Source organism: Protopterus annectens, chromosome 17.part0, assembly GCF_019279795.1.
Source record: "Protopterus annectens isolate FY-2018-M chromosome 17.part0, PAN1.0, whole genome shotgun sequence".
NCBI lineage: Eukaryota > Metazoa > Chordata > Ceratodontiformes > Protopteridae > Protopterus > Protopterus annectens.
The window spans coordinates 813,968,637-813,985,080 of record NC_056751.1 but is presented as its reverse complement, the minus strand read 5'-3'; the positions used below and the strand labels follow the sequence as shown (position 1 = coordinate 813,985,080).

Below are 16,444 nucleotides of genomic sequence, written 5' to 3'. Positions count from 1 at the left end.
TTTATGCAGGGGGGCAAGCCCCTCTGCACCCCCCACCCCCCCCTACTTTTATATTCTCACTCCAAGATCGCACTACAGTGGGGAAAAGGAATATTCCCTTATCCCCACTGTGTCATGATTGCACCAACAGCCCTTATGTGATGTTTTTTAGTTTTTTTTATTTCTATTTCGCGAAAGTGCATTTTCAGTGAAAAGACAGTTTGCAAAACTGCGTGTGAGTGTTTGCGTTTCGTGCATTTGGTAAACAGTCCTGGATCTGTATATATATATATATATATATATATATATATATATATACATCTATATCCATCTTTATATATATATATATATATATATATATATATATATATCTATATATCCATCTTTCTATATATATATATATATATATATATATATATATATATATATCCATCTTTCTATATATATATATATATATATATATATATATATATATATATACACACACGCACACGTATACATACATATATATATATAGATATAAATGTATATGTATATATATATATATATATATACACATATAATGTGTGTGTGTGTATACATATATATATATATATATATATATATATATATATATACATATATATATATATATTAGTGCTGACAACTCATGATCACTGCTTTTCAAGGTGCAAAAAAGGCACTAAAACTCTTGAGTTTCAAAATTAGGAAGACTCAAAATTCTCATCATCACAGTTTTGAAAGTGACCATGTGACTCGTTCTTTCTGCTGAATCTACATGCATTTTCAAAGTTCTGTGTCTGCTACATCCATTTGCAATGAAAGAGATGATAATCAGGTTGAAGCCCTTGAAAAAGAAAATATTGTCAGTTCAGAGGGACAGGTCAGTTCAGTTCTATGGTAATTATGGGGTAAGTGCAAACCATTCCGCTAGTGTATATATGTACTGGACAGTTATTTTCTCTGGTTTAGAAGTCTCTAGTTCTGCATTTTTTTTGGTTTAAAGCTGGCTGGATTACTCTTTTCTGGTTCCCACAGTCACTTTATTCTAGATATAGGGCTGACTGCAGTAAACTATCGTCTGAAAATTAGTACATTCATTGAGCTGAAGGCATGGTAAATGTATGCATCTTAAGAAGAAAAATTTCACAACTTGTAACTATGAATGTAAGATGAGGTTATAATCTTAGAAACTATGTATTACGTTAAAAATATGTATATTTATTTTTAAGTTTAATACATTACAGCCCTGTCAGTTAAATAATGACATAGACTGAACAATTAGTTTAGTTTTGGTTTGTTTTTTCTTGATGGTTTTAATTATCACATTAATTGTTTTATTGGTCCTCTGGTTTTACTGGTAGAATGTTAATTGTTTTTTACTTCTAAGATCTGACTTTTTGCATGTTTTTATTTTCCTTGAAGGCATTTGCCAAGGTGCTAGAGAGTATGAGTTATAATTTAAGAACTTGAGCTTTTATATTGTTTCGTTTTATTTTATTTTTTTATTTCTTTTGTAAAGTGAAGTGGAAATATGTTGTGCTTATATTTCTTATTTAGTTAGTTTTGTGATGATCTCAGTAGCATATGTTTACTTCAACAGCAGTTGCGCATTTCTCACAGCTGCATGGCTACTGAGACTTTCTTGGTCCAGTTTTGCAAACATGCGCAGCTATTCCTGAACGCAAAGATTTATTTTATGATTGCATTTTAACAAATAGGCCATTTCTCTCAACACTCCCTTGTTGTCTCCCAGACAGCCTCAGTGACCATCTCCCACCTTTCTAATCAGGCATAGAATTAATCCAACACAACAAACTACAAGTCACCAAATAAGAAACAAAACAAACTTTGACCCTCAGCACTTCATAACCACCCTCAAACTCCCGAACTAAACACCACTTAATCAACTACCCCTACAAGATGCCATTAAATACTTTAACTCTAACTTCCTTGACAACTTGAGCATACTACCTCCACCCAGAACTGTACGGATTAAAGCTAACTTTGTCCCTTGGCTAAGCAAACAAACTAGGTCCCTACTAAAAACTAGGTACAAGGCCTGGGAACTCTGGTATAAAATTAGAACTCCAACTGCTAAACAGGAATACCATGAACTCGGAAATAAAGCAAAGAGACTAGTCAAACAACACAAGTGATATTACTAACATAACTTCCAAGTAAAGTACCAAAATAATCCGCAAACATTTTTGACAGCTATAAAGAAAATACTCTCTCCAGGTAACATCAATACACCCTCCCCAACTACTATTAACAACTCAGACTGCATAACCTCCCAGTTCAATAAATACTTTACTGAAACTATTTTAGCCTTAGCCAACAAGTCCAACCACCCCCCACCCCATCTCAGTCATTACAACATAGTAGTAGTAACAACATCATCTTCTTAGAAGCTGTCTCAGATGGCACTATCAAAAAACTGCTAACAAAAACTAAAACCCACTACCCTTGCACCTGGCAACCTGCCAGTTGAATACCTTAGAATTGCTGCAGACATTATCATCTACCCTTGTATCTGTCCTTATTAACAGATACATATCTGAGCACGAAGTCACTTTGATTTGGAAAGCTCTCATATTATTCCCTTACATAAAGGTGGCAAGTCAACAGAACTGTCAAATTATTGATCACCTGCTATCTTATCACCCTTAGCTAAGACCATTGAGAGATGTATACACATTCAACTCATGGACTACTTACTCACTAACAAGCTATTATCCGATACCCAGCTTTGATGTCTTTCGCTAACACAGTTAATCATCACAGAAACATTGGCACCTTTGTATCCACCATCTTTCCTGGCCTGTCAAAGGCCTTTGATATGGTCTTACATACTAAGCATGTTACAGTGCTCATTGATCTGAAATTGAGCCAATCCACTCTAACCTGGTTCAGTGACTACCTAACTGGTCACCAACAAGCAGTTACATGGTAACAATTCCTCTCCCCTCTTCTACCCATTACTCAAGGAGTCCCTCAAGGTTCTGCCCTTGGTCTTCTCACTCTTTACTAACAACTTCCGTAACTCAACCATGCATGCTACAGCTGTGCCGTATGCTGATGACTCCACCCTAATCTGTGCTGCTCATTCTTTACAACTTATAACTCAAACCTCATTCTCTGAAGTTGAGGCATGTCTAAACAGTGCACAACTCATTCTAAACCCTAATTAAAACTAAGTTCATGCTTTTCCATTCTACAAGAACCTCTCTTCCCTACACTCTGTTCAGCATTTTATCTATGAATAATACCATAATAAACCCATAACCCATACCAAACGTCTGGGGGTAGAAGCTGATAAAATGAAGTGTGATATTCATATTCTCCAGACCATAAAGAAAGTACACAAAAACTTGGTTTACTGTATAGGAAGAAGCAAAATTTATTTATTTTTATTTATTTATTTTACATTTGTTGACCGGGATTGTTTAACTGAGCTGAAGAGCCCTTTTTCATTCAAGGCTCGGGGAGGAAAGCTCCAACATATTATACAATTTTCATTATAAGTTACCATTAAACAGCGATGTTACAGGATTATTGCAAGGCATAAGCAGCCATACAATGTTATACAGTGTCAGTAATCAGGAGTATAGCAAAACTATTTTAAGATGTATAAAAAGAAGTATGTCACTAAGATGAATATTGTTTTGGAGGTAAGTGGTTACAAAATGACGTTTGGTATGGGTTATGGGTTTAATTATGGTATTAGTCATAGATAAAATGCTGAACAGAGTGTAGGGAAGAGAGGTTCTTGTAGAATGGAAAAGCATGAACTTAGTTTTATTTATATAATTAGCTTTTGTAATATTTGCTGTTTTATAATATCTGTAATAACTTCTGTTTTAACTCTGTATGATTTCTTGGAGCTTATCTCCCTGGGCCTGAACTGAAAATGGACATGTATCCAGCTAGACTAGCCCGGTCAACAAATGTCTAATAAAATAAATAAAAACCCAGTTTTATCATAATGTAGTTGCATGAAGGCAAGACAATTACAATAGAATGTTTCTCTGAGATGATTTGCTTAATAGATTTTAAAAACCAGTAGAAAGAGTAGTCTAGGAAGATTAGAGAGAGCATTCGTGAGAAGAGTGAGTTAAGGGCAGAAAGTAGATTAAGGTATGGAAGTAGGGGATGTTTAAGGAGGGAGAGTACAGTGGCAGGATCAGTGACTTTTAAACTGCTCTTTGCTGGCTATCTTAAATTATTTAGGATGTCCTGATTTCTAGTGGGAGCCTATTCCAAGCAACAGTGGGGTGATAGCTATACATGATGCATCCAAATTTAGACTTGGGTTTGTAGATTTGCAGTAGGTCTTGGATAGAGTTTTGGAGAAGTCTGGAGGGAGAATAATGGGAGATGAGAGGGGATAGTGCTGGGCAGTAGGAAGGCTGGTATAGGACAGAGTTGATGATCTGGAGCTGACAGAGAAGAAGCTGGTGGGGTAATTCAAGCCAGTTTAGGTGTTTTAGAGAGCGAGACAGTGATGGGATTTGTAGGTTTGTTGAGCAGCAAATCTAGTTACCTTGTTGTAGGTAAATTTGAGTTTGTTCAGGAGTGCTGGGTTAAGATTTGTGAGAATTTGAGAATTGTACATTAGACTGGGTAGAAGGTAGGCAAGAGAGAGAGTGATCTTGGCTTCAGAGGTAAGGAGTTTCTTGTTACAGTAAAAGAGCCCTAGTTTTGAATGAGTCTTTTTGATACAGTTATTAACATGCAAGTCAAATTTAAGCTGATCGTCGATGGTTATAAGAGCTTAGTGCTGGATTCTACCTGAATGGGAGTGTTAAGGGACTATATGGAGAAGGAGGATTTAACATTGCTGAACTTTTTAGGTAGGAACAGTAACAGTTTTGTTTTTTAGGGTTAAGGATGAGCTGGTTGTTGGAGAGCCATGTTTCAACTAAGTTAAAAGATGCCTGAGTAGCTGAGAAGAGCTTAGAGGGAGAGTATCTAACTACTTGCACTAAAGCAACCATTGCACAAACACATCACATCTTCTCTACGCCTCCTCAGTTCTAACTAGCTTAAGGAGATCTGAATTATCAAAACTTGAATCATGTTATAACAAAATTGCCAAGTTTGCCACAAACTCGCCCTTCAGGTCACATCACTGCATAGCACTCAGGCAACTCAGTTGGCTAGAACTTCCCCATCCTCTACTATATAGTCTACTTACCATGGCCCAAAAAATCCTTAACCAACCAGAAAATACCCCTGCCCTTAAAAATCTCTTACACCCTTACTCCACTAATAATGTCCTATGCTGTAGCAACAAATCTCTAATAAATGTAACCAAGTCAAACAACACTGCAAGGGACTCACTTTTCTCAAACTATATAGCTAAAATCTGTACCACTTTGCCTTCTGATATAACTACTACCACCAACCTATCCGATTTTAACCAAAAACTGAAATGTCACTTATCCACAACAAAACTATGCTCTTGCATTAGCCCACGATAATGCTTTAGCAAAAGCTGAGCTTGTTTGGATTCTAAGGATGGCAGCTCACATACCCCCTGGGCTGAATGGCTTTATCTCCATTAAGCCAATACTGTTAGATAGGAAGTGACACCTATTGTAGTTGTGAGCTAAACCTGACTTAATATACTCTTTTAATCCTTGAATTTCTTGTCCTACTCATTCTATTGCTGAATATGAACTTAGTCATTGTCTTTAGCCTAGTCCTGCTGTATCTCCTCAGAACAACATAGTAATGTCCATATTACATCTCAATTCCATGTTATTTGGATATACATCATCAGTTGTTCTACATATTCATATGTTCTTTATAATATATGTGTTGTTTTATGTTAACTACATGAAACTTATCATTTATTAGTATAGATGCATTTTTTATATATTTTTGTCAAATTTATCATTTATTAGATTTTTCATTCAATGTATTTGGTTATAAGTGTTTTTTTTTTTCAGATGTATTTGTTCACTTGGGTTCATTTTCAAGTTGTCCTATGTAATATGTTGACTAATGTAACATTCAGTTACACTGTTAGATTTAAAGGAGAATGTATGGTTGTTTGACGGTATGTTCCGTCTATCTTCTTGTTTTATAGAGCTATCATGTGACCTAAGGCAACAACACGTCATTTAAGCAGTCTGTTTACTGACGACTTTACGTTTGGTGTTTACTGCGTTTTTGTTGCCTATTGGGGTTAATTTATCTTTGGATGGTATATTCTGTTCAATTGTTTTATTATAGCACTCAGTTTCTGGTCGGGATGGAACGTTTTTGGGTTTTCCAGAATTTGACAACAGGTACGTTTGATTTGTTTACAAGACAGGTTTCTCTGTGGTTTCTTACGCATCTGAATATTGCCTGCAGCGTTGTTGTGTATGCAAAAAGTTTTGGCTTTACATTTTTAATGGAATCTTTGTGTTTGCTGCTGTTTATCTTTGAGTATCAAAGGGTTACTATGAAGCTACATATCTATAATGTTTTATTTTGGATGTACTTTTTTATCTGTTGCATTATGCTCGCTATTCTTAATGGATTTATAGGTAACCAGAGTATTTATATTGAGCCGTATGTTTTAGTGTCGCCAGTTTGGCTTCCTCTATTTAGGGTTTGTGTTTTTAATAGTTTTTATCTTAACCGAATCACTAGGGCATTTTGTGGGATGTATTTTATGTGTGTGTTGATTATGTTTACTTCCGGATGCGTTTCTTTGGCACTTGAATATCATATTAGCTTTATACTTGTCTGCTGGTTTCACCTTCCTCATATTCGAAGCTTGCTGCTTTATGTATATGATTTGTACTAGTTTGACATGACTATGGGGTCTATGCTCATTGGAAGAATATGCTTTGAAACCTTGCAATATGTATAGGACCCTTATATTGATGCTATATGTATATATCTTTTTTGTACATGCATTTTACCATCTACTTTTGTTGTGGGTATTTCTGCAATACTTAGGGCCGATTGTTCTAGCAAACATTATTGGTTAGCAGGCATCCAGATTGTAATACATTTCAATTATTCAATTATTGTTCTATTAGTTAACTATCTCGCCAAAATGGACATTATTTAAGCTTGTATCATTTTTTGTGATTTTATCTGATGAAGCGTAGCCTTGCACTACGCGAAAGCGCTTATTCTTTCTCCATTAAAGTGCATTTCGATTTGTAAGCTGTTTCGAGTTTGGATTTTTATAACAGAGAAGCTTATATATCGTGTTGGTGTCTCCTACTATTGTTTTTACATTAGCCCAGGATAGTATTTTTGCTCTCAAGACCATCATCTACATTGCTTAAACAGAAACACCACAAGAAATACTTTCTGGAGCTCACATATATTAACTGTGCACAAAACATCCCATGATTTTCATCTGTGAATATGTATTCACTCTTACTTTCTGTTTTTATAGTGTTCGACTCACAATTCTCTGAGATAGAAGTCCAGCCTGTTTGTTTCAAGATGTGCATAATTATTTGTTCTTATATGTAAATAGACAACCATGTGCATGTAGATTGTAAACTCTTTACATAGTGTTTGTTGTCATTACTGTCATTTGCAAAATCAACTTATTCTATGATGTCAGCTACTTCTGCTGTCTATAATAATCTCTTTGTATGTGGAGCTTTTCTCCCCAGGCCTCCACTGAAAAAGGATTGGTGTCCAATCAGACTTTCCCTGCAACCAAATGTAAAATAAAATAAATATTTTCATTATTTATGTGGCGTGTGTGTGTGTGTGTGTGTGTGTGTGTGTGTGTGTGTGTGTGTGTGTGTGTGTGTGCGTGTGTGTGTACTTATAAAGCTCGAAGTTTCAAACCTTTGAACTTGAAATGGCCGAGACTAAAAGATCTAAGTTTTGAAACTTCAAAAATGAAATAAAAAAAAATAAATAAAAGCAGTTTTCATTTATGTTTTTGCAGGGGGAAGCCCCCATACACCCCCAACACCCCCTGCTAAATAAATATACCAACCCGAGGTCACACTACAATGAGAAAAACGGTAAATATCCCATTCTGCACTATAAGATGATCTCTATTCAAAACATTTGAAATTTCAAAACTTCAGTCTTCTGGTCTCATGCGTTTGAAGTTCAAGCAAGCTGGTATTGCTTGTTTAAACCACAGTTTATTAAGTAAAAACTAGAGATGGCTTCTTTCACTCTTGTCAGAACTTCATCAGATCTAAGTTATAAGTAACAAGTAATATATAATTTTCCATTTTCCATAATAGCCTTGTAAATTGCACCAAGGGCATTAATCCAAACCACATTCAATGCCAGTGACTGAAAGAGTGGTACATACATAGTTTGCATTTTACGTAAACAGGTCACATTCAATGCCAGTAACTGAAAGAGTGGTACTTACATAGTTTGTATTTTTATTGTAATTGGTGCTGTTTACTCCTTATCGAAGTACAAAGTCACCATATACCTGGCTGTAAGTTAGTGCGCTTACATGTCAAATAACAATGTAAGTTTGCTTGTAATATACAACTAGTTTTCTCTTTTTTGTTTGTTATTCATTAAGGAAAGTGTGCACTACCCTCAAGGCTGGAAAAGTACATGTTCTCAACACTAGGTTACATTGTCTATAGATGAATATATATATATATATATATATATATATATATATATATATATATATATATATATATATATATGGGTTGGCACAGTGGTGCAGCAGGTAGCATTGTTGCCTCTCAGCAAGAAGATCTCTGGTTCAGTTCTCTGCTGAGGTGCCTTCTGTATGCAGTCTGCATGTCCTCCCTGGGTTCCCTTGGGGTTTCTGTGGATGCTCTGGTTTCCTTCCTCCTTCCAAACACGTGCAGTAGGTGTGCTGGACATTCTCAATCTGCCATAGGTGTGTGTGTGTGTGTGTGTGTGTGGTGGTTATAAAAGAACAAGTATGCAGGGTTAGCCACTTGGTGGTGTAAACATTGGCTCTAGATAATGGTTACTATTTCCCATTTGCAAAATCGGGAAAAAAGGAAGTTGTGGATTGGGTTTGTTTGTGTGTGTGTGTGTGTGTGTGTGTATGTATATATATACACATACATATATGTATATATGTGTGTGTGTGTGTGTGTTTGTCTATATGGATTCACTTCATAACACTGAAACCAAAACACTGAAACTTCAAAATCTTGAAAACTCAAAACACTGAAAAAATATATCATACATATGCTGAGTTTAAACATCATAAATTATAGCACTTTCCACCAAGTGTAAGAAGGGGGGCAAGCCCTGCACCCCCCCCACATCCCCTGCTACTTATATATATATCAACTCCAAGATTGCACTTCACTACACTTGGTGGAAAGTGCTATGATTTATGTTGTTTAAACTTAGTATATGTATGATATGTGTTTTCAGTGTTTTGAGTTTGTGTTTTGAAGTTTCAGTGTTTTGGTCTTCTATATTATGAAGTTTTCTCATTTTCAGCGTTTTGAGTTGTCAGTGTTATGAAGTGAATATATATATATATATATATATATATATATATATATATATATATATATGTAGATATAAAACCTAAATATATGGGTGTGTGTGTGTGTGTGTGTGTGTGTGTGTGTGTGTGTGTGTGTATCTATATATATATATATATATATATATATATATATATATATATATATATATATATATATATATATATATATATATATATACATACATACCTGGGATCTGTACTGTTTATCAAATGACCGTTTGAAAGTGAAAACTCTGAGCACACTTTCGCAAAAGTGCTTTTCACTGAAAAAGTACTTTTGCAAAAGTGTGCTAAAAAAAAGAGAGAATAACATGGGGAAATGGATGTTGCTGAGATCGTAGCACAGTGGGGATAAGGGAATATTCCCTTTTTTCTACTGTAGTATGATCTCGGAGAGAAAATATAAAAGTAGGGGGGATGTGGAGGGGGCAGAGGGGCTTGCCCCCTGCATAAATGTGACTTCTTTGGGGTCATTTATTTATTTTTTTTTTAATTTTGTTACTTTTTATTTATTTTTTTTTTTTTGCACACTTTACCGAAGGTGCTCTTTCGGTGAAAAGCAATTTCGCTAAAGTGTGTTCGGCGGTTTTAGTTTCTGTATCTTGGGCGTTCGGTAAATAGTCCTAGATCCATATATATATATATATATATATATATATATATATATATATATATATACACACATACACACACACGCACATATACACTGATATATAGATAAATAACAAAAACTACTACCAAGAAAATGTAGTTTTTCAGCCTTAAAGGTAGTACACACATTCCTTAAGGAAGAGCTAAATAAAAAAGGGAACAGGAATGATTACTCTTGATATCAACAAATGGAGTATTAAAATAGGTCATTGTCTAAACTTCTTATGTAAGATCCATTTCAAACATAACTTTATATTCTTATTAAACATAAGAAAACAGGATTCAAGCTGGTATTGCTTATTTTAATGTAGTAAATTATGGTTTTAAACCTGCAGTATTTTTCCTTTTTTTGTTATCTGTATGTATGTATATTTTTAGTACGTATGTGCACACAGAACACAAAAACTAAAATCTGTACCAGCCTGGATTGTAGTATACAATGCTTTCAACTGCAGGTGTAACACAGCAGCTGAATGAAAGCCGCAGTATGCATAGGCAGAGCTTGTTGACATCATTGCAGGTCATGGGGTGGGTGTCATTTCACAACCTTCTAAACTGCATACTGGCTATCAGAGAGTGTAAGAATAGGCATTTATTTTATTTTAAATTTGTTAAATGGTTTGGAAAGTATTCACAGATTACCAGTTTTAGTCTCAATCAAGTTGGCGGAGAAATATATAGAGTTCAGCAAAATACAAGATTTTAAAGACATTGCATGATGGTTATATATTTAGGCAGCATTTATAGTTGCTCGTGCAAATGCGATAGGGTTATTCATAGAGACCGTTTATGCTAATGCACAAATCCTGAAAAATAATGAGATGCAATTGAGAAATGTCGTAAAACATAGTATACTAATGACGTAGTTTTCCACTTCTTAGTCCGGCATCACTGCTGTATGCACATCCATTGTTAAATGCAGTGCTTTGCCTTTGATATTGGAGCTGCAAGTCACAAACTTGTTTGTCAAAATATGCCCAAACATTTCCCTGACAGACAAATGAATTGTTTCCCCAGCATCCCATTGATTAGTTTGTATTAAGTGTCCACAGACACTTAAATGGCTCAATGAATTACTTTGACAAGCGATCACTTCACCAGTATGACCACGTATGCACAAGGACTTCCCTGACACACAAATGAATTATTTACCAGTGACCAGTTCAGTAACAACTGCTAGTATGCACAAACACCAAAATGAAGCATTCACCTAAGTGATCCCTTCAATAACAAGCCCTAATATCCACAAGCACCAAACTGAAACATTCACCCAAGCGACCCCTTTAGTAACATGCCCTAGTATGCACAAGTATTAAAACGAAACATTCACCCAAGTTACCCCTTTATTATTACGCCCAGGCATGCACAAGCACTGAAATGAAACATTCACTCAAGTGACCCCTCCAGTAAAAAACGTCCAGGTATGCAGAACCACCTACTCAGCTCCATTCACCTGTCTGTATTCTGACTGAAAGCTGCTACATTCTGGTATAACTTCAGGGCTATTTACACACTTTGTATGCACATGAGTTCATTATAGAGTCATATATATAAATTAACTCATGTGCATACATGTAAAGCCCCTTAACAATGTAGTAGCTGCCCCCCTATCTCTTATGTGCTAATCATGTTTTGCATTTCTGACAGGGGGAAGTGTTCACACAAAGCCCTCCACATTTTCATAGTCATCCTGACAGTTTGGGACTTGCATAACCTGGTAGCACCACTATGAAAATGCAAAGACCCAGACTATGAATACCACCCTCAATATACAGAAATCAGTAATGGGCACAGTACAGTACATTTATAAATCAGGTACCACATTCCTTCGTACTAGCTTAACCTCAGTTTGCATGCTGTGTACTGTAGTCTCTTGGGATGCTGTGCTTTTACTGTTTAGCACGGCAGGGCTCACAGAACTACTCTGCTTGTGTCTGACCTTTCAGCAGCTGATGTATCATTGTTGTGTGCCTTTCCTGTAATGCTGGAATTTTCCAAGGACCCAGTATGTTGCATAAAACTAGGAAACTCAGTACTGCCCTGCTTTCTGTTGTACTAAGGTTGATTTTCAAATACACAATGTTGTTTTGTATTGCAGCATACACAGTGCTGCATTGCTGTGTGCCTTTCTGAAGAAATAATACCCTCATTCCCATGGTTACCATGCATTTCACATTAAGAGCTACCATTTGCACTTTTGGGTTGGTTTCTATGCTGCAGTGGGTGTCTATGTATTGTTTTTATATTGTACTGAATTAATGATAATGATGATAATAATGATGTAATGATAATAGGGTGGTGCAGTGGTTAACGTTGTTGCCTCACAGCAAGAGGTTCTCCAGTTCGATTCTCGGCTGGGGTGCCTTCTGTGTGGAGTTTGCATGTTCCCCCTGTGTTCGTGTGGGTTTCCTCCGGGTACTCCGGTTTCCTCCCACATTCCAAAGACATGCATCTGGAGCATTTCTCCCCGGGCCTCCACTGAAAACAGGCTCTGTGGAACCTAGTCGGACTTTCCCGGTCAACAAATGTTAAATAAATAAAAATAAAATGACATATAAAGAAATCTTATGTAACAAATATGCCTTTTTCCACTCTCTTAGGATATTCAGCCAGGTTTGTAGAGGTTTCTATTATAAATATATTGATGATATGGCCAAGATTTACAGTTTGGAAAAGTTTGCCAGTTCAGAAGTAATATATACTGATCAACTATGTATACAAACACAGACACGCATGCACACAAACAGAAATGTGATTATTTTGCATTGATGTATCTCCTTTCATAAGAATAATCAGTATAGCCTTTTGTCTTTAATATGTAAAATACGAAATAATAGCTTTATGTTTTGAATGAATGTGAATGTTCTACTTCTGTTTTTTTCAAAATAAATAAAAAAAAGCTGTGTGATAGTGAATCATGGTGATCTGCTTACAGTATGTTTCAAGTAAAGTTTTTTAATCAGATTTAATTTTGCACTTTTCCATCTTCTGCAGATTCATAAACAGTATCCAATGGCATTTGAGTTTAATCAGTACTACCTGAAGTTTCTGGCTTATCACTCTGTGTCAAGTCGATTTAAAACATTTTTGCTTGATTCAGATTATGAACGCCTAGAGCATGGTAAGTCAAATTGCAGTTATTTAATATGCTTACACTTAATATAGGTTCTTCAAAAACTAAAATGAAATAGTTTTAAAATAATGCATGTGTTTCCAAAAGGGACATTGCAACATATTATTGGTGATTTGAGGTAAAAAAAAATATTTTTCTTTTACTTTTTAATGACCTGGGAAAACTAAGTGCAAGCACTGAGCTTTTTGTTTACAAGGTACTTGCTTAGAGTTGTGTCGAGTGCCGGAGATGACTGGCAGAACTTAAACTTGTGTCAACAAATATAGCTCATTCACAGCTTGTTGCCTTAATCTACCAAGTTATTAATAGTATTATATGTATTCAGTCTTCAATTCTGATCTGTCTGAACAGGGAAAAAAGTAATTAGTAATGAAGTAAAATCGCTTCAAGAAATTTGTGGTTTGTGAAAATAGTTGCAGATGGGAATTATACTGTACTGTACATGTGTTTAAAGCAGCAGGTTTTCCAATCAGTTCTAATCCTTATTCACGTTCTGCCCGTAAGTCAGTGCTTTTTGACCGCAGTGATTTTTTGTTACTTTGCAAAACATCATGCAGTCAGTAAATAAAACATTGCCAACAAAATGGCAGGTAGAATCAGTTGAGACAACAGTGAGAGAGTAAAAGACAATGCCAGCAGAGTGGGACTCTCTTCACTAATAAAAGTGTGACCAGTTTTTGTAAGTGTAGCTCGCAGATGTGTAGTAGCATTTTGTGTACTGTTTAAAATGCTGTTAGAGCTACTGTTCATCAAAAAACATCTCCAATAGTATTTGTCCAGGAAACATTTATTAAATATTAGCAGGTGAGCAATTTTCGGCCAATCTAATAAAACTTCAGACTTCTTTAAAACTGTAAACAAAGAAATAAAGTTCCATGATTTAGTTACATGACAAATCACAACCAGTAAACCATCACATCAAAATGTATTCACATTAAATCACTTCAGAACTTGTTTTATAATTAACTGTGTGGTCCCTGTAAGATTCGACTTGAACTGGCTGTACTGATTTGGCAGTTGAGATTGAAAACATTCAGATCTCCAGGGATCAATGAATGTGAATACAAAAACCAAGCAAAAATGAATGAATGTGAATCAGTTTTGCAACAGTTAAGATTGAAACATAATTATTATGTTATAAGCATTGTTTAAAAAAGTACCGTTTTGTAAATCTTTAGAAGAGACTTAGGGTCAGATTCAAAAAGCTTTGCCTCATTGTTCTCAGCAAATCTGTGTGACAAGTGGCTACATGCAGGGTGGGTTGTGATTCAGAAAACCCAGCTACACTACATGGCTAGGCCACATAATGTGATTGGCCATGTTATATGCTAATGATATATAACAAAGCAATGTGTGTGACGAGACAAAACTGTGGAGAGATTTAGAAGTGTCTTTCTGCCGTGTGCTCACTTTTCAGACTTGAAATCATCCATATTTCCATATTCAAATGGAGTACATTGAGCAAGTATGCTTGGGTTTGCCATGGCATTGTGAATGTTTATCTGCAAGACACTTTTATTACATTTTTTTGCCCAATAATGTGCAATGTCATCCTCAGAGATGCAGTCATGTGACCATGCATGGCCTCCACAGCACCACCATGTGGACAGAGAGACAACGCAAGAAATCATGGAAATGTGTTGGCCAGGTCTGTATTATCCGAATGAAATCTGCATTGCGCGAATCCCGTTTGAGCAACACCAAATGAGCGAATGTGGCAGATATCGCAAGAATGAATGGAGATCGCCGTAGGTAATTCTTCCCTTTACTTCAATGGAGTGCAATCTCGGATTTGGTATATTTAAGTAGTGGGGGTGTGGGGGGCTGCAAGGGGGCTTGCCCCCCTGCATAAAACAGTTAGTGACAGTTTTTGTCTGTTAGTTGTTTTATTTATCAGGTTCGATATTTGTGACATTTGCTCATTTGGTGTCGCTCAAATGGGATTCGCACAATGTTTTCATTGTGCTAATATAGACCCGCGTTGGCCTCATCTGCAGCCCCATGGGAGGGTCAGAGAGTATCTAGCCCAGCAGTGGATACCAAGTATGTGTGGCTCCGTACATATTAGCTAAAAGTGTCTTTCAGTGTCCTACCAGGGCCACAGTGAGGATATCCTGTGCATCTGCCTTGACAATACTTCATCACTTCCTCAATGCTATTTTTTAGCATGTGAGGGAGTGTATGTGGTTCCCACATATCCCAGAGGAGACAGCCACTACCATGCAGGAGTTCTATGATATAGCCTGTTTCCATGAGTTTGTGGGGGCCATACACTGACTCATATTAAAATGAAGGCCTTACCTATTGAACAGGGAAGGAGGTAAGTGAGCAGCAAAGGGTATCACTCCATTAACTGCCAGGTAGTCTGCAATGCACAGGGCATCCTCTTCAGTGGGTATGCAGGCCACCCAGGCAGTTTTTATGCCTCCCAAATATGGCACACATGAACTTTATCAACAGTTTGTGAGGGGTGACTTCCCACAACAACATCTTGGTGGTGGTGTTGAATATGCTGTCAAACCCCAGCTCATGACACCCATCAAAAATCCACACAATCAAACTGACCATGGGTACAACAGCACACTTTCACAAACTAGAAACTTTATAGAACATGTGTTTGGATGGCTGAAGTCACACTTTCACTGCCTGGATACATCTAGTAGTGCCCTGCAGTATGACCCCTCACCACCTGAACCAAAATACCGAGTGGTGTGTGCTGTGTTATGTAATATTGTAAGGTTAGGAAGTAGTAATAGCAGGTAGCAGAAGGTGAAACAGATGAAGAGTCAGAATAGGCGCCATCAGCAGGGAATGACCATGCAAGATGAAGGCAGGCAAAGTGTGCCATGGCACTAGAAAAATGCAACAAACTCAGATAGCTTTACAGCATCACTATGCAAAAGTTAAACAGATACACTACAGTAAAAATGATTCTTGCAAAAATACCAAACTGTGTTTGCTTATGCATAGACTGCCCATGCTGTGCATCAGACATAGGCATCCCATGTAACAAAGGTCAAAGAGCATGGCAAAGTTATCAGAATTTGCTCAGATGGACATTGAAGTACTGGAATGCATGCCTTTCACATGGAAGTATGTGAGTTCAGAAATTTCTTAAAAGAAAAAGTGCTGTTATGGGTAGTGTGAGAACGGGATTGTGTAGGCTAATGTCAAGAAGGGCCAGGGTCGCT

The 16,444-nt window shown here is 36.5% G+C and overlaps 1 protein-coding gene across 1 annotated transcript in view; it reads left to right on the top strand.

The window, feature by feature from the left end:
- Positions 1-16,444, top strand: part of SBF2 (SET binding factor 2) — a 3,151,758-nt gene that overhangs the window by 2,940,987 nt on the left and 194,327 nt on the right. The window contains exon 37 of the mRNA XM_044058929.1: positions 13,115-13,241. Within this exon, the coding sequence (XP_043914864.1) occupies positions 13,115-13,241 (127 nt within the window). The remainder of the gene's footprint in view (positions 1-13,114; positions 13,242-16,444) is intronic.